Here is an 18805-nt window from a genome sequence, read left to right as displayed (position 1 = left end):
AAAATTACTCCCCTTTGAAGAGCACCTTTCAGTCAGTTCGGAGTGAATTTATGTCTTAGACAGAGCCTACTCTTGTGGTCTTTGACGAGTATTTGGAAGCCAATTCGCACAGTTCTGCCCTCAGGCGTCGACAGGCGTTGTTAGAACGTCTTCTAAACACGTTTCCACAAAGTGAGACGCATTGGTCACTCTACATTCAGTTGCTGGTTATTCTTTCTACTAAACTCGTCAGATTAGGAGATATGAGTCACGTGAGGAATATATGCAGGATGTCTATTCGGTGGTGGAACGAGCAAATTCTCAGTGTCCGGAGAATGTTTCCTTCTGGGTCTATCGCTTGCAGTTACTCAACTATTCTCGACATAACACAAGTGACGAATGTCTAGTCAACAAATTTACTGGTAGTTGATTGTTATAAATCAGACAGAGTTGTTTAATTCTGCTTTTACTGTCGAATATGGCAGCAGTCGTGACTACTGTCGACTGTGCATGGCCGCACTTGTCTTTTATCGTATGCGTGCTGTCGACTGTCCGGAGAATGTGAGTGCTGCTTATGAAATGTGCGACTATTCACTTGAATACTTCGAAACAAGTTGGTTCGATCGGTGATGCCCAGACTACCCCTCCGATGTTGTGTCCTGGGCTGAAATAGCCATGTTCACTGCCAATTTATGTGCCTCTTCTGATTTGGGGAATGCGAGAGAACTGTGTGACAGAGTTGTGTCCACTGACCTGCGAAGACAGTTTCGCTATTGGAATGATTATTACATGATCGAGACTTTATATGGAGATTTGTCCTCACAGAGGAAAGTGTTGAGGAGGGCGGTTGTGTGTGTGAGGGACCATGTCCAACTTGTGGCTGATATGTACATTCATTTTGAGAGGATCCACGGTTTTTGCAAGTGTCCTGACATGTAGGAGACCATTCTACTTATTGGCTGGCTATGAAAAAAATAACAGAAAAGTCTGTCAGTTTCCCTTTCAAGTGCGCCATTTCTTTGAATCAGCCAAGAAAAAGTCAAAAATTTGGAAAAAACTTTGAAAAATCTAACTTTGAGCGAGCACCTGAGAAAAGTGGAATGAAATCAATTTCAAACGAAAAAGTAAAACCGGACAAGCCAACTGAACTGAAAAATGATTGTTCCGTGAAGAGGAAGCACGATGAAGGAGAGGAACGAACAGTGTTTGTATCGAATCTGTCATATTCAATTCGTGAAGAGGAAATAAGTGCCATATTTAGGAGGGTTGGGACAGTCAGTTCTGTCCGTCTTGTGGGAGATGTTGGTGGCAGACACCGAGGATATGGATATGTGGAGTTTGATCGAATGGAGAGTGTCCAAGAGGCCTTGAACCTCGACCGTACTCCCGTGGGTGTGGAGGGGCGTCCGATGTATGTGTCCCCCAATGGAGTGGCCAGACCATTTCAGGTCATGTTTCCTTCTTACTCCCAGTATTCCACTGATTTGGACAAATGCAAATTGTTTTTAAGAAATATTCCACATACAATGAACGGACCCGCTCTCGAGGAGTTATTGAGTGGAATAGTGTGTGGAGTCCGTCAAGTAAGATTGGTCACACGTAAAAATGGAGTGTCCAAACGAGTGGCCTATGTCGATTTTGAGGACGAGGTGTGCTTTTTATACTACAATAGAAATATGCAAGAGAAGGACTCGCCTTGTTGGATGGACGGACTGTGGAAGACTGTGTCATTGCCGCCGCCTTTTCCAATCCTCCTTCCAAGCGGACAAAAGAGGATGTCCCAATGGCTAGCTCTAAAAAGTTTTCAACGACACAGAAAACGCGGATGGACTTTATTCCTCGAGTCATAAAAAGAACAGATTCTGCCGTCTCTGAAGGAAACAAAACCCAGGATTATTTTAAAGATTTGTTTAATAAATGATTTTTTGTTTATTGTAATAATATTTGGTTTTTTAATTTATTTATCAAATTAATAGACTAAATATAAGAACGTACACTTTGCGCTTAAATGGATGTAATAATTAAAAGTTAATTGTAGTTAGGTCAAGGACGTGGGCCTGGAAAGACTAAAGAGTATATTTAAATGATAATCAAGTTTTAAGGACTGAAAAAGGCTTTTAATAAAATTGACACTGACGGCAATGGATTGATATCCTCCGCCGAGCTCTATCAAATGCTAAAGAAGACGTTTGGTAATTCTATAAGTAGGAAAGATTGTCTCAAAATTATCAAACTTGCTGATAAAAACAATGATCAATTTATTGATTTTAATGGTCGGGATTTTATTTTTTTTGTAGAATTCGTAGATTTTGTGGAAGACATGAACATATAAATTACATTAAATAACAAATTTAACATTTTTAATCGTTGTTACTGACGATAAGTTTAATAAATACAATTGACGAATTATAATTGTCAAATAGAAAATCAATTAAAATTTTAAAGACATTTTTGAATAACAGAACTCTTGACTTTACATAAATATAAAGAAAAATCAAACACAACTTAAGCTAGTGATTATCGTTAAGTTATAAATTTACAACTAATAGTGATTTAAAGATATCCGAACAAAAAGTAGGCCTCACAAGATAATTAAATAAACAAATCAAAACTTGACACGACAAGTTGAGCACAATTACGTCAGTTTAAAATTCCGTAAATAATATAAATTAACTAAAATTAAGTTTTTTGTAGCACTCTAAACTGCAGAGAGGCACACCCGTGGAAGAACAGGCGTATTTCCTCGAATTCGAACAGCCAGCCGCCCCACAGGTCATTTCTCGTGGCGGAGGTAGACTGATTTATCGAGTACGTAAATATACTTGTATATCTTCTCTGCCGGTTCGTAGTTCTCGGGGTAACTTATTAGAGTCCCCGATCTTGTGGAGAGAGTGGAAATCATGCTGACTTGTTCTGAAACGGCGGATTTCAATTTCTTTTTCCGTCCAACCTGCTTTTTGAGGACTTTCTCCACAGTTTTCTTTTGCTGCTTTGTTCTCCTTTGCTTTTCATATTCCCTTCTCCTGTTTATCCGCTGTTCTTTGCGTTGTAGTTGTTCTTCGGTCAAGATTTCCTCGTCCGCTCTATCTCCGTCCTCGACATTGTTTTTTCGTTCAAATAAGGATTGCTAATTTTAGTTCATTTATTACTTGTCGTCGAGTCATTTTTGTGTAGTCTTTCTTTTTTGTGATGTATTTGTAGACAAGTCGTTCGTGGTTGTCGTCGGAGGTTCCCGACTGCATGCTTTCCGAGTCTTTGTTCAGTATTGACTACAACCTTCTACGGAAACTGAGTTTGCTGACTTTCTTCTCCCACGTTTCCCCATTTTTAACTCAAACAACAGGAAATTTGTATTATTATATATTTATAATTAATCTTTATAATTAAATAATATCATTTCATTTAACATAACAAGTTGATTGAAAGGAGGAATCACTCCTTCTGAATTCCTGGATTAACAAAATTATTTTTACATCGAATTTTGAGTTTTATAGATAAATACAATTAACCCTAGTATGTAATAGTCACAGAAAAATATGCTCAGTTAGTGCACAAGTGTTGTTTTCTTTGGCTACCAAAGAATTCGAATATGTTTATAGTGCACTATATCTTAAAGTTATCATTAGAGCAACCAATTGCATTTTTTTGCAATTAAATATAATTTAATTAAAATTCGATAAATAATAAAGTAATGAATAGACATTAATTTTAATTATATTTTTATTCGATTTAAATTTGCAATTTTTTGCAATTTTTTGTAGTCATTTTACAATTTTTTGCAATTTTTTTAAATTAAAAAAAAAATTTTTTTATTAAAAAATAATATAATTATAAGTAAAAGATTATTAAAACGTGTTTTAGTTGTTTGTTGTAATGGGTAAAAGGACAGTGTCACAGAAAATTTCATTTTATGCAAAGAAATTCCCCGAGTTTGTTATTGACAGTGAAGGGAATTTATTTTGCTCCAATTGCTCAACTGTTGTACGGTGTGACACAAAATTTTTTATTGATGCGCACCGTTCTTCAAAAAAACATTTAAAAGCACACAGTATTTCTTTGAATTTAAATTTATAGAATGGACAAATTCATCTCAGAGTTCACAAACATTTCTTTCGGCGATAACGGATACTCGAAAGGATTGGGGGATCAAAGTAACACAAGCGTTTTTGGAGGCAAACATACCAATTTATAAAATCAGACATCCTTCCCTCATACGGCTTTTTGAGCAGGAAACATATCCTTTGCCATCTGAATCATCTTGCAGGTTAAATGTTAAAGAAATATCAAAATATAAAATTAATACCATTCAGACTCATTTACTGTTGTTTTTTTTAAGTTATTCAATAGTGGGGAATGTGTTTTTTTTGTTTGTGATGAAGCCCAAATCAATGGAACTCGTTTTTTAATTACTTTGATTGGGAAAATCTCCACTCCAAAAAATCTTCATTTAGTATCGTGTACCAATCTATATATCCGCCTACTACTTCAACAATTTGTGTTGAGGTGGACAAAGTAATAAAGAAATTTTCTATTGAACGTGAAAATTTTATATTATTCGTTACAGATGGGGCGAGATATATGACCAGTGGTATATATACTCCATTGCAACAGCTTATGGTGATCTAAACACCCTAGACTTTACATCAGATCCATGCGACATAAAATCCTATATATCAAAAAAGCTTGAGAAATCAGGAATACTAAGTATTCTTGAATTCTCAAATAAGAATCTATCGCCAGAAGTTTATTCACATCTCAGAAAATGTAGCGCAAGTTCAGCATCTATCGAAAGGGCAATATCTCTTTTGACGAAAATTCTTAGTAAAGAGAGGAACTTTAAACCTGAAAATGTTCAGGAATATTTGATTTCCTATTACAATAAATAATTTCGTTAATTTTTTGCATAATGTAATGTTTACAATTAAAAAAAATTATTTTTGCAATTTTTTACAATTTTTAAAATTCATTTTTGCAATTTTTTTTATTAAAAAGTGCAATTTTTTGGTTGCCCTAGTTATCATGTTTTCCTCAGATAATGCTTAATTTAAGTTCCTTATTAGGTAGCTTACTTAATTTACATAAATTACAAACTAAGAGAGCACAATACTTTCAACAAGCTTAGATGTATTTTCGAAACATCAAACAACGGGCATAAACTATCAGCGGATTGAAGCTTCTCCGAAATGGCGACACTCTGCAAGCACGGGCGTGCAACGTTAAGATCCTGCGAGAACGTCCCTTTTACGCTCATTAAGGACTTTATCAAACAATCTTCCAAAATTTCATCACCGCGCTCAAGACTATTATTAATTGAGCTATTTAGTGCACTATCTGTTCAAGAATTATTTCAATACAGAAGGATATTGCTTGCAACTGTTTGCCCCTATGCTAATTTTCTCTTTATTAGACTCTTTGACCTTATTTACAAACAGGGGATTCAAGTTATTTATTAAAAAAGTGCATATGCATGCACAAAAGATTCTTGGAGTGTTTGTCGACTATGATCTCCTCAAGTCATGTGGAGGAAGTACTTGCCAATGTACTAGTCAAAGGTCTATGAAATATTTGGAAAGTGATTTTAAAAAAGAGCCCGTTCCACTCACAGTCTATATCAAGAAAATATACAACCAAGTAATCTCCGTAGAATTTTCTTATCCAGGATTGAGCGTATTAACTTTTTCGGACGCTTTCTCTGGTAATGTTTAAAACTCAGTTACAGCATGCTAGCACAGACCGTGGTGAAAAAATACTCGATAGAACATGGGCCACGAACATGCCAGAACTGTAGGAGATTGGTGCAGTGCAGGTAGACCATGATTTCAGAAAAGTAGCAGTATTCATTTATATTGGGGTGAATGAATAAATGCGCATAATTAATTTGTTTATAAAAAATATAATAATATACTAAAAAATTTAAATTAATAAAAAATATTATTACGTGGATCTCAGCGGTATTCATCGTTAGTTTGACAATATAGAAATGATCTTAAAGGTGACTGTCACTGGAGGGTGTTCTCGTCTATCTTATTATATAATTCAAAGCATTCTTGTCGGTTGCGCCTTTGAAGACTTTGTACTATTACGACAACTTTATTTAGCTAATTGATCTAACAATATACGAAAACCCGAATTTACACGAACTGCTTAAAGGGGTGGCGATGGACATACTCGACTCGGTCTACCCTCGTCTGGAAAGTGTGTGGAATCCCTCACTGTCGTAGGGCTGACAATCACCTCGGAATGGAAAACGGCGTTCTCAGGGGATGTGGACTACGTAGTGTTCCCCCTCACTGTTGGAAATGCCAAAACTCGTTTCCACGCTGTTTGGAGTACCATCAAACAATGCCGCGTTTTCGAATGTGCCGAAAAGAGAAATTCGAGCAAACCCACTAAAGTAAGAATATTATTATTTATTGAGATTAATTAGTTTGTTTTTGTCGGCGACTACTCCTTTCTGGCTGCTCATTTGTGTCGCTACTTCAGCAATGATTTCCTCGATTCGAGTGACATTTCGGTTGTGTTTTCTCCGCAGTATTTTTCGGGGATTGCCCAACCACCGGAAGAGGTGTGTCCACAAGTGTAATCCTAGTTCTTCTGGGGGTCCCACTCTGATCTCATTCACTCAACCAACGTCAATCCTCTGAGGGAAGTGAATATGGACAAAGTATATTTGTTCGTCTATTTTAGGACATGACCCAGCAGAACAGTCATCTACTGGCTGCCTCCCAGTCTCTCTGTGTGTGCCGACATTTACACGCTCTGCACTTCGGGACCAAGGCAGGAGAACACATCACGATGGGTGTGTCGTCCGATGGGTCGTATGCCATTTCCAAAGGACTCGTCTTTGGATTCACTGTGTCCATCATCTGTCACCGAGTCGAAATCCTCAAAGGGTGCATTCTTGACGCCCTTTTGGAGAGTCGCTTTCGGGCGGCGGCTGCTCGATTGAAGGACGACATTTCTTTTGCTCTCAGAATCATTTATTTTGAGTCCATATAGGCTGTTTTATATTTGTTATTCAAACATTTATTTTTATCATTAAAAATAAGTATTGTCTTGGCTGTTTTCGTCGTCGGGCGATTCCCAATTGCTTTCCGAGGAATCAAAGGTAAACCTCCGAAGATCGGTGAAGACGGTCTCTTTGGGCTCCTCCAAGTCATCCAAATTGACTTTACTTACATTCTGAAATGTATTTATACGTATATTTCTACTACCTCGTCTTTTTTATATTTGTTGTATGCCGCCAGCTTGGCATCAGTCTGTGACATATTGTCGACGGTCACTGCCATGATGAATGTGACGAGTCTGCCAAGTTGATTATCTGAAATTGTTTCCATCAATTCTCTAGTACGTGAGGAATGGACTCACTTATTTCGGGAATCCGTCTTTATAGACTGTATAATTTGTTCACATGTTGTATTTTTTGCAAAAATGATTTTTATTGTTTTTTTCCGTTTTTTATTTTCTTTAGTGACGTACAGTATTATTATTGATGGCGGTTGTGTTGAAGCTCCACAACGAATTGCTCTGCACTTCATCCGGTCTATGGAAACTAATTTTTATCAAATGTCTTAAGTCATTTTGTTCAATTAATAGGCGTCTGCTTTTACACTTAATATACTATTATTTATGACAATTAAGAAAAATGATTTAATTGAACTTGTGTTTTCACACACAGATTGCAGATACAATCAATAACAACATATTGTAGTTCGATGTAAATATATAAATAATTAAACACAAAAAAGACATATTAAATGAATTCCTTCTCCAACTCCTTATTTTAGCCATTTGTGTCTTTCAGACAAAATCAGAAAATAAAACTGAAACGACAAAATCTGGAAGTATGACATCTCCGAAATCTGAAAACACAAATACTGAAGAACCTGAAAAGTCAACGAATAGCACAAAAGTGGATATAAAAGGACATGCTCTGAATTTACTACCCACCTTATTCTACACAGGTATAATTTTTGTCTTCTAAACTAGCAACAATCGTGCTATTGTTGGCACAATGTGACATTTGAATTAGCATACTAGCAATACTGATTATTAACACGGTCTTAACAATAAACTAATCATGATCTCATATAGTATCACAAATAATTTCATCTCCGAGTGCGTTTCCCAAATGTTTGGTTTCCAGTAAAATCCTCGAGAGTAAAACTATAAGACCAGTTTTTGTCAAAAGCGAAAGAGATCAGATTGTCATCCCAAATAATTTTTGTCTAGAAAGGTCCCGCGGTTTAAAGAAAAATGAGTAAAATTTATAATACAAACACAAATCATTTAGTTATTTTCAAGGTTTTAAGGACATTGGTTTTATTCTAGTGCGTAAGAAAAGCTGAATACTGAACGGAAATGCGCATTTCTTTTTCTTTTCTTCTTTGAAAAAATATTCTTTTGATTGACGTGTTTATATCCGGAGGGGACTAAATAATAATTCAAAACTCACGAATATATTCAGGCATATGCTTAACTTTGGGTGGCATCTTCCCCGATGGCTTGTCGTGTCTCAACTTGGTCATAGCACGACTCCTTTCTTCCAAGAAACTCTACACTCACAAAACACAAAACTGTAAGCTTCTCTGAATTTAAAATCTCAGCTCTAATTTCCCCAAGTCGTGCCTCCTTCACTGCCGAATTCGTGACGGTTGCCAATGCGGACAGAACTCGGTATCGAAAGCCGGAAATGTCCTCCATTTTGAATGGGTAGGGCACAATAGTCCCCCTCCCCATCTCCGCAGTGACTCCCTCGAGCAAGTCCATCTCCCTCGGACACACAAACGAGACGGCCACTCCTTTGCTATTCATCCGGGCAGTTCTGACACTCGTGTCAATGGGGTACCTTCCCACTCGATGGACATAGGACGTGTAAGAAGGGGGGAAATCAAAATTGAGAACGTAGGCAACCCCCAGGAAGTCAACCCCGCGGGTCATGCTGTACTCCTCCTCCTTCCCCGCCCTCCAATACAATCAGACACCAACTTGAGGGAATCCCCCGAGGCAATGACAATGTCGTACTTTCTCTCGTTGAATTGTTCGACAGCATTAATCCTGCCACGTCAATAATCGTGACTTGCCTGCAGGCCAAGGGGAGTTGAGCATTCAGCACACAACTACGAATGGCAAACTGCTCCAAAAGTAGTTTCAGTCTTGGGTAATGAGTTATGCAGACCTGTAACACTTTTCTACTGAATTGAGGAAGATTAGCAGTCTCTCGTTGATTATCCGCAGCTTCAGGAGGGCCACCAGAACTTGATATTTCTCCTTATTCCCACAACTCAGGACATATTGCGATAGTTGGGACGGGGGTGGCAGATTAGACCGATTCAAATTCAGAATCACGGGGTTTTTGAGTGGAAAGTGTCGATACGACTCCCGGCCGACCGTGGCCGAGGTCAGAATAACCTGGTGGGGGTCTCTGAAATACGTGTTCTTCAGTTCTATGATCTTCCTTCTCCTGTGTGGGAGTGCCAGACACAGATCGGCCTCGTCGATTGCCCAAATCCTGAAGGATTGGTTGATTTGGATATTTTGGGAGTGCAAATGGTGGAGTAGAGGCTTGTATGTCGATATTATTATATTCGGCTTGTAGTTCGTCAGCAACGACCTTAAATAGGGGACGAGGACATACTCCTGGGATTCCACACTTGTGTCGTCCGAGAGGTTGACTGAGGTCACTCTTTCTGCATATTTGCACATTTTCTTGAGGAATTTGTGTGTTTGGTGGGATATTTCCTTCGTGGGGCACAAAACAATCCCGATTATGTCATCAGAGTGACACTTTGGGGTGATTTGGGTGGCCAACTGTGGAGAGGGTTGATTGGATGATGGGGAGGAGGAATGCGCCTGTCTTTCCTGACCCAGTGCAGGCTCGAGCCACAATGTCCCTTCCTTCACCACAAAATGAAATTATCTTTTCTTGGATTGGGGTTGGCTCGGCCCATCCGAGGTCTTCTATTCCCTGTCAATACAACAACCAATTTTGACACTTTTAATATTCGCAGATCGAGATTAAAATCTGAAAATTTAGGCATGTGATGTTATTATTGGTCTAAAGAATTAGGAATACAAAACACAACAAACACGCTGAAATAATTTTATTTGAAATTAACTAATTTAATATTAATTTTAAACATGAATTTAAAAGTGATTAAAGTTGTTCAAAAATAATAAAATTAATTGAACAATTCTGAAAATTTCTGAAAATCTCTTATTGTGTTTTTTTGAAATATTATTAAGATTTTTTTCGACACTGTGGAGAGGATTACAAATTAGTGTCGACGAGTTTATTTTATTTGTGATAATTAACTTTGCTTAAGTGTTTGTAAATAAAGTATTTGAATTATAGCGGGAAGTTATGAAGGAATCAAGTGGTGTACATCTCGACTGTTTCGAAGAACGGATAGCAATGTGTTGGAAAGTAACCCTCGCACTTTATATAATAAAATCCAAACCAGAGCACGACACAATGGAAGACTACATTAATTTGCAGAGATTTAAGTTAATCCGGACTGTAGGCTACTGTAGGGTGATTAATCAGTCCACATACTGGTCACTCAAATGCAAGGCAGTAGAAATAGAATTAGAATCATTTAAACAGGAATCCAACCACGCTGACCCACCTAATAATACATATTCCAATCCACAAAGGCTGGACTGTCAATACTCGGTGATAAGACTCCAACAAGTAGTGAGGAGATTCAAAGAAACCTCAGAAAGTCAATTAATAGCAGTGATAGGCCAGTTTTGTCAGACCATCGGCCGTTTAGATTTATATGGTGATTCCAATTGTATTATTGTCAGAATTAGGCCTAGTTCAAACAGCAGGCATCCCCGCCCTCAACTCCCTAGCATCCCTGTCTCCATCCCCCACTGTGTCCAATGGCATTCTACAAGTAATCCAATTTGCAGTTGAAAGACTTTTATCAGCACGGACTGTATATATCACTAAATTATGGACAGACTGGTGAAACGTGTGTGTATCGGTCTATTTTGTATTCTCTGAGTTCAGTCACAAGCATATCACTAGCAATGGCTGTCGTGTCTGTCTGTCTGATTAATGACATGAGTGGACAAGTCTACGACAATATCGGGTGGCTACTCAATCGAACTGTCACATCTCTTGGAGACAGAATTACTTTGAGACTTTCTCTTCAAGACTTTGAAATAGTTCAATGTAGGCGTTTGATTGAGACAATTCACAATTCCCTTTGCAGAGTGTCCGATTGGCCTGTTTTGACTTATGCTTTTATTTCTCTCATTTCTGTTATTACACAGTTAATTTCTCGACAATAAATTAATGTTTTTATATATGATCTCAACTATAGGAGAATATCACAGGCAAATACCGAGACAATCCGAATGAGCAAAAACAGTTTCCAATCACCCCAACAGACCTCTCGAATACAGCCATATCCAATACAATGTGAATGAGTAGTGAATGTGGCCAAAGTCAGATTCTGTAGGATGCCGTGGATCCACGGTGGTAGAACATGTCGTTCAGAATTAAGGATTCCCTTGGGTGTAAACCTCGAAGCTGCCAAAGAAATACAAATAAATTTTTGCTAGAACGCATCAACGACAAGTCGACCCATTCTGTGCTATTCAAGTGCCTGAGTGAACCTGCAGTGAACACCATCATGGTGAATCAAGTAAGGAAGCAACTCTTCAATTAGCAAAGCAATTCTACATTGTCGATTTTGTCTATTGAAACATTGGCAATGAAAAGAGATAGGCATCCAAAGGACGGAAGGAGATCTGCTAGAAGAAAATGAAAATAAACCGACAATTCAGAGTGTAGAAAATACGGACTTAAATTTGAATCTGGAGGGTGACTAATACGCGGAAATAGCTCTCCTTTAACTGAGGAATGCTGTATTTACGCTAAACCGAATTTGTTATTCGATAATTGTAAATCAATAAAGAGACAGTTGACCATCTTACTATAAAATGTGGCAGAATGCACACTAGTTATAATTTCACACGACACAATTAGGAAGACCAAGAAGCACAACGCACTCAGTCCAGTTTGATGTGCGAGTGAGCACAACAATTAAAACTGAAAATAACAATCTCTATAAGACGAGAATCAACAACATTAGTTGAAACAAGGAATAGTTCAAAAATGAGATCCTGTCTTGATGGGACGGAATTGTCTCAAAATAGAAAATGATTAAGACATAATCGGTTGTGATTGGGATGACAATGCATGCGAGTGGGGAAAAACATAAATTTTCTATCTGTTTCTATGCCTGACATGGAAACCGAATCTGGACTGGAGATAGACGACCAAAGACAGAAATCAATTTAGTTTAATTATTTGAATAATATCAAAATCAGTAAACTTGCGAGTTATTGAAACTAAGTAATAGCGACATGTGCGACATACAACCTGACCAAATACTGTCCTTGACTGTCGTACTTTCCAACTCTCACGGAGACTACATTCTCCTCAACTGCCCATTCGACTCGTCAGACACCAACAGGTCACCACACAGATCCTCCTCAGAATATTCGGTTGTGGAATCAGACCAACTGGAAAAGTAAATCAGCAGTCGAATTGACAGAATTCGTTGTCTGCTGGAGGCAGGGATTCTAACAAAACAAAAAATGATGAAAGAGGAGACATTCGACCTCCAATTTGGGAATGTCCGATACGTCGGGTCCCCAATCGTGTTGGAGACTGATCGCTGCTTCATTTGCGGGAATCAGTGCGGAGGACACGACTACATCAACACTCTCATCTGCACATCAGTTCACCCTCTTCTCAGTCTGTAGAGTCACGTCGACATCCCTATCTTCAACTTCCTGGGGGCCCTTCTGAAGGAGGTCTGTCTCGTTCTTCTCCGGGAAGAGGAGAGGTGTGGCCTGCTCACTCGGGAGTTGGGCACAATGCTGGAAATATACGAGACAGGGAATTACATTGCCGAGGTGGGCTGTCCTGATTAGTCAAGCCGGACACACTCAACCAATACTTCCAGGAGGCCGTCGATGCCAGTTGTCTCGCTAAACTGTACTTTGACGTCTATTCTCAGTTGTGGCTCTTTGGGAGGGTGTAGACTGAAGACATGCACTGAGTTGGACTTGGTGATCGGGGAAAGCACGAGACTGTGTTTGTCGTTGGGGGAACATCAACTGCGAGTGTTCCCCGCCTCCCCCACAATCGACCGGGCAATCAGGCCATACCACTCCCTCCTCCTCCGACACAACATTCACGGATTCGTTCCCCTTCTGCGAGTACACTCCACCACCCTCTCCCTACAGGAAATGTCCGCACGGATGGGGGTCCGTCTCGACAAGGTTGGCCGACTGTCAGGTGGCAGGTCATGTCGATGGCCACCTACCTCCTCTACTGGGGTCACGCAGCCCTCATCTTCCCCATCTGTGGCCATTCCATGTACAAAAAGTCGGGCAAATTAAACAAATCGGAGCTCCACGTGATCCAGAATAGGTTCAGTCGGAAGTTCCCGAAGTACTCGCTCATGTGGATTCTGAACAAACTGCCGGCTGCAGTCCCACTTTGCCAGGTGAGGGAAATGTTGGGAAGGCAAGTCCGTCAAGTAGTGGAGGGGTCATGTCCTAGTGCGGATTGGAATCCATGCTCGAGTGGCTTATTCGCTACGACGTGGTCATCCAACTCCACCGCTACTACTTCTACTTCCAGGACGGCCCATTCGAGCACAGGTCTGCTTTTCCTTTATTCCAGTTATTTTCAGTATTTTGACGGACAACACCATTTCGAGGAAATTGTGCATTGTTGTGGAATTACACGACGCCACTTGATGCAAGTCATCCATTCCTGTGCTCACAAAATTGTCCTCGACGTTCGCACTGACCCCATCTATGAACAATATAAATTATCTTTTTGATTTATTTTTATAATTTACTAAATCAATCAATATTTAAACAAGTTATTTTTGTGGGGAATGGACGAGTTGTCAGAGTACGACTATATTGAGAGGAAAAAACTAAAATTTAAAGGAAAAGATAAGAAGAAATGGTACATAATAAATCAGAATGTCTGTAGTGTGACAAAGCCAACAAAAAATGATATAAATGATACTTCAGTGCAGGTCACTTCATCATTGACCAAAGTGGATGGTCGAACCAAATCAGAAAAGAAGTTTGCAGAAGCACAAGTGCTGAGGGTAGCCCACGTTTGATCAACTGTCAGGAGATTGAGAGACTGGGGAAGACTGGCATAAAATCGCACAGACAGAAAGTGAAAGAATTTAATGAGTACCTCGACTCGCTGAGTGAGCATTTTGATATCCAGAAGGTCAGCTGGACTAAATGATTTGTTACTTTATTAATTGTACTTGTTGGAATGTAGTAGTCGTCTGTGTTTGATTAGACAGAGCTAGTTTAGTCGTCCATGTGTTCACGTCATTAAAAGTGCGTGATTGGCGGACACACCTTTTAGACGGCCATTAAACAAATTGATAATTTGTGCTACCAGTTTTTGGGTATTCACTCTAGTTGCAAAAATATTACATTTTTGATTAAAGATTAATTCAACTTTAAAACATAGGTTTAATTAAATTAATTATGAAATGTAAATAATAATAAAAATATCAGCAACCTGGTGTGATTCTTCCTTGTGGTATGTACTGTCATATTAACATTTCAATAATTAATGAATTGATTGACAATTAGATGAGTTTTAACAAGACTGAGGATATTTTTGAAACGAGCGAAGATGTGGTATTCGTCCAGACGTTTGACAAAATGAACATAAACCCTCAAATCCTGCGAGGAATATATGCATACGGAATGGATAAGCCCTCCACAGTGCAGAAAGGCCTCATTCACTCGATGATAGCGGGGAGAGACATAATAGCCCAGTACACCCACCCCTCCATCGTAGAGCTCAATCGGGGACGGGCAAGACATCCGCCTTCTGCATTGGGGCTGTCAACTGCGTGGACATCAAGTTCAAGGACCCCCAAGTCATCGTTCTCTCCCCCACACGGGAATTGGCACAACAAATCCAGCGAGTGAGTGTGTCATCATTCCAGGTGTGTCTGGCACTCGGCTCCTACAAGAATCTGCGTGCCCACGCCTGCATTGGGGGGACGTCCATCGGGGAGGACATTCGCAAGTTCGGGGAAGGACAGCACATTGTGTCGGGGACTCCGGGGAGAGTGATAGGTAGGGGGTGTGTTCATTCAGACATGATCACCCGCGGGTATTTGAACACGTCTGCTCTCAAGTTGTTCGTTATTGACGAGGCCGACCAGATGTTGAGTGATAGTATGTCCTCTGCTGACCTCCCAGACTTTAAGCCGCAAATATACGAGATATACCGGTCTCTGCCACCACAGACACAGGTGGTCATTGTGTCGGCCACTATGCTGCCCGATGTGCTTCACCTGACCTGCAAGTTCATGACCAACCCTCTCCGTATTCTGGTCAAGAGAGACGAACTGACTCTGGACGAGATATCCCAGTACTTCATCAACGTGGGCAACGAGCCGTGCAAGTTCGACACCTCATCGACATTTACGACACACTCATCGTCTCCCAGGCTGTCATCTTCTGCAACTCCCGGGCCAAGGTGACCCCCCTCCTCATGCCAGGTTGAGTGGTTGGCCGACAAACTCGTCAAAAACAACTTTGCGGTGACGTACATGCACGGGGACACTCCCCAGAAGGAGAGAGAGGAACTGATGAAGTCCTTCCGTTGTTTGGAGACCCGAGTGCTGGTCTCCACCGATTTGTGGTCTCGGGGGTTGGACATTCAGCAGATCTCGTTGGTCGTCAACTACGACCTTCCTCAGTCCAGGGAAACTTATATTCACCGCATTGGGAGGGCTGGGCGGTTCGGCCGAAAGGGATTGTCCATTAATTTTGTCACCAACGACGAAATGATCATTCTCCGTGACATTGAACAGTTCTACTCCACCGAGATCACCGAAATGCCCATGGACGGTACTTTTGTCACTCTATCATAGCCTCCGAACTAGTCTAGTCTCTCTTTGGACTTTTCTTGTTTAATCTCCTTTCTTTTGCTAATTAACCCACTTAGATATTTAGGGAACGCCAAAAAGGGCAGTGAGGTAAAGTAAAGGCAAATAGGTACTCTACTTGTGTTATTTTTGTAATTCGTCATAATTAGTTTTTAAATTGAGCTTTAATTAATTATTTTAATAAATTGTGTTGTTGTGGGATGGTGTGCGACAAGTGTACATATTCATTGATTATTAGCAGGCCAATTTAAACTCGGGAAAGTAATAACTCCCGACCCATGGAAGTCTGGTTCGCGGAACTCCACAGGCGGACGAATAATAAACGAAAATAAACTGCTGACGTCCGATAAAAAAAGGCATCAAGTATAATGAATAAAACTTCCAGATTTGGGAAAAATAGTGAATTTAAAACATGCAAATTGTGTTACAGATCAGTCCACCAGACGGGGTCACATTACTGTCAGGGATGTGCCTATAAAAAGGGTTTATAATTTAAAGTATTCAGGAATCTGTGCCATGTGCGGGAAGAAGATCCTCTCCACCAAGAACTACGAGCAGAGCACAACGTGATTTTTATTTTCAATAAATGGTTAACAAACAGTCGATTTGTGGTAGAGATAGAACCATCCCCACACGCCTTGTCGAATGTCGATATCCGACAATGCGATTGTGGCATATCCAATGACGCGCCTGCTCGCCTCCGAAACGCATATCTGTCGACGTGGGGGAGTGCTATACTTTTAGTGTGTTGTAGGCGCACTCTGCTTCGAATTCTATCGTTCGGTCAGACTCCCGTTTGTAGCTCGTCTTCTTTCGTTCAACCAAAGACAAGTCGTGCATCAGGGACAGTCGCACACACACCACTGACTCTGTTAAATGTCGTATACGCGAATTGTGGTCACGCCAACCAAGCAGGTCTTCCGTTCTCCCCACCGTGACTGTTAATTTTCCTGATAGACTTTGACTCGCGAATAACTGGATTCTCCCATAGCACGCCGACCCGAGTGCCTGTCGGTTTAAGACTTGTCCAGGTCCGCATTTAATGCTTAGAATAGGTGGCTACTATTATATAATAATGTACATTGTTTGTGGCGTCAAGGCTTTTACATTCTTAAAATATTATTCCTCATTAAACCTTGAATAGCATCTTTTGCAAATTCGAAATTCTCCGGGTTTGGCAAGATCCGTCTAGTTTGACTATTTCTTATTTCACTTTTTGTTGATTTGCTTTCGTTTGGTAGTTCACCCTTCAGATATGAGTTAAATCCCCAAACTGGTTTTGTTGTAACAAATACTTTCTCCGAGTCTTTGTCGGACGTTCCTTCATTCCTAAATTGTCAAGGAGCAATCACTTTTTAATTAAAGTCAGCTCCATTCTACCCGAGTGTATCAGGACATTGATTGTGTCCTGAATTTTGTTTTTTTCCATTTTCGAAAACTTTACTCCATTCCAATTTGTAATTATATCTCCTGCTTCATTTATTCTACTTCGGAACCAACCAATCTGGATTTTTGCAATTTCACTTGCATAACTTCCAGGTATTACTTTTGTCACAACAACACGCCAATCACCCTCGTGGGCTTCTGCGGCAATTTTAATTCCTGTCAATAAACGGACAAAAGGTTTCCTAATCGGTTGTCTGCGCTCGGCGTGAATTCAATGTGGCCTACCAATTCGTTTCCTTTTCTGGACCAAGTAACTTGATTTTGCATTGTAACAGTCTTGTTCGCATGCTATGTCTTCAAATATCGAGAGCACAGATGTTATATTCTAATACGCAATATTTCGATTATTATTCGATCTGCACATTTTTAGCCTGTTGGTTAGTCTATAAATTTATGACAAATTTCCCAGAAATGATTGTTTAAATAAGAACGGATTAGTTTTTAAGGGCCTGTGTAATTCAACAAATAATATCAAAAATTTGAAAATATTAGTAAAACCGGGAAACCACCCATAGTTGAAATGAATGATTTTTCAATTCTTTCTTTAATCAGTGTGGACTCTAAAGTTGAAGCTTCGAGTGGCAGAACGGCTGTTTGTACGGAATAAAATTTATTCCATCTCGTTACGAAGCTATGCTGGGTTCAAAATCTGCAGCAGTTTCTGAGTTAAAAATCTGATTTTCGGATCCGCTTAATATTTTAAATTAATGACTTTGCAGCTATTCTCTCCTACGCGAACCAAAACCCTACTATTCTTCCACTTGCCACTCTTCCAGTCACTGTAAGAACGGAATATCCGACAGATATCGGTCGCTGAAAAAGATATCCGACAGGAACGACGAGACAATTCGGCAACCTTCCGTTGATGCTTTCTCTTTATTGAAAGCTGAACATCCGGGACCTCCCATTGACATCCGACTTTTTTCACAACCCGATGCTCACTCTGCCTTGCTATCATGCGGCCATCAAATCTTTCACGACAAAGACCTCGCATCTCCCTTCGCACCTGAGGCCGGCCCCTCACTTATTTCGGCCATCTCCGCTTTGGAGAGCCATTCTCCATTTTGCCTTGAACCTTCTTTCATCTGGACACCTCCTTGAATTCTTGAGATGGCTTATTTGTTGCATCTCTCCGATGAGTCATCGAGCTCGCTTGTTTATGGAGACAAAATTGTTTTTCCATTCCCTTTGGCAATCGATGAAGTCGTACTCTCAGAGGCATCACCATTCACCTCGCTCACTTGATTGCTCCAATTGAGTATCGGTCTGAGTGAAAGGAGGACTCTTTGCTTCCATCTCCGGAGAATACGATTGAATTGCTTCGAAATAGCATTTCCACGGAATGTGTTAACTTGCCTGAGGATTGGAAGGTCATATAGCAAACACTATTAGAGGGCGTCACATTT

General features: G+C 40.0%; 2 protein-coding genes and 1 pseudogene across 2 annotated transcripts; 2 read left to right on the top strand and 1 right to left on the bottom strand.

The window, feature by feature from the left end:
* The first annotated feature begins 944 nt into the window (after positions 1–944).
* On the top strand, positions 945–1829 carry LOC115227343 (squamous cell carcinoma antigen recognized by T-cells 3-like). Its single transcript, XM_029798211.1, has one exon. It carries the CDS (start codon positions 945–947, stop codon positions 1827–1829), a length of 885 nt encoding a protein of 294 aa, XP_029654071.1.
* A 788-nt stretch (positions 1830–2617) lies between these two features.
* LOC115227342 lies at positions 2618–13781 on the bottom strand. Its single transcript, XM_029798209.1, has 4 exons — positions 13643–13781; positions 11382–11521; positions 2815–3106; positions 2618–2782 (listed from the first exon to the last, which is right to left on the bottom strand). Exons 1-4 carry the CDS (start codon positions 13779–13781, stop codon positions 2649–2651), a joined length of 705 nt encoding a protein of 234 aa, XP_029654069.1. The 3' UTR covers positions 2618–2648.
* Positions 13782–14559: 778 nt separating this feature from the next.
* LOC115227341 lies at positions 14560–15980 on the top strand (annotated as a pseudogene).
* The last annotated feature ends 2825 nt before the right edge of the window (positions 15981–18805 follow it).

Source organism: Octopus sinensis, unplaced genomic scaffold (genome assembly GCF_006345805.1).
Source record: "Octopus sinensis unplaced genomic scaffold, ASM634580v1 Contig02842, whole genome shotgun sequence".
Classification (NCBI taxonomy): Eukaryota; Metazoa; Mollusca; class Cephalopoda; order Octopoda; family Octopodidae; genus Octopus; species Octopus sinensis.
The sequence above is the reverse complement of the archived record's forward strand: the minus strand, read 5'-3'. Positions and strand labels throughout refer to the sequence as shown.

Excerpts from the sequence above, each read along its gene's own strand:
- LOC115227342 (XM_029798209.1), bottom strand. The coding sequence starts at position 13,781 with ATGGATGACTTGCATCAAGTGGCGTCGTGTAATTCCACAACAATGCAC. Across the intron at positions 3,107-11,381 it reads GATATGGCTGTATTCGAGAG|CAATCCTTATTTGAACGAAA; the intron begins GTCTGTTGGGGT and ends AACTAAAATTAG. Across the intron at positions 2,783-2,814 it reads CGAGAACTACGAACCGGCAG|AAATCAGTCTACCTCCGCCA; the intron begins AGAAGATATACA and ends TACGTACTCGAT.
- LOC115227343 (XM_029798211.1), top strand. The coding sequence starts at position 945 with ATGAAAAAAATAACAGAAAAGTCTGTCAGTTTCCCTTTCAAGTGCGCC.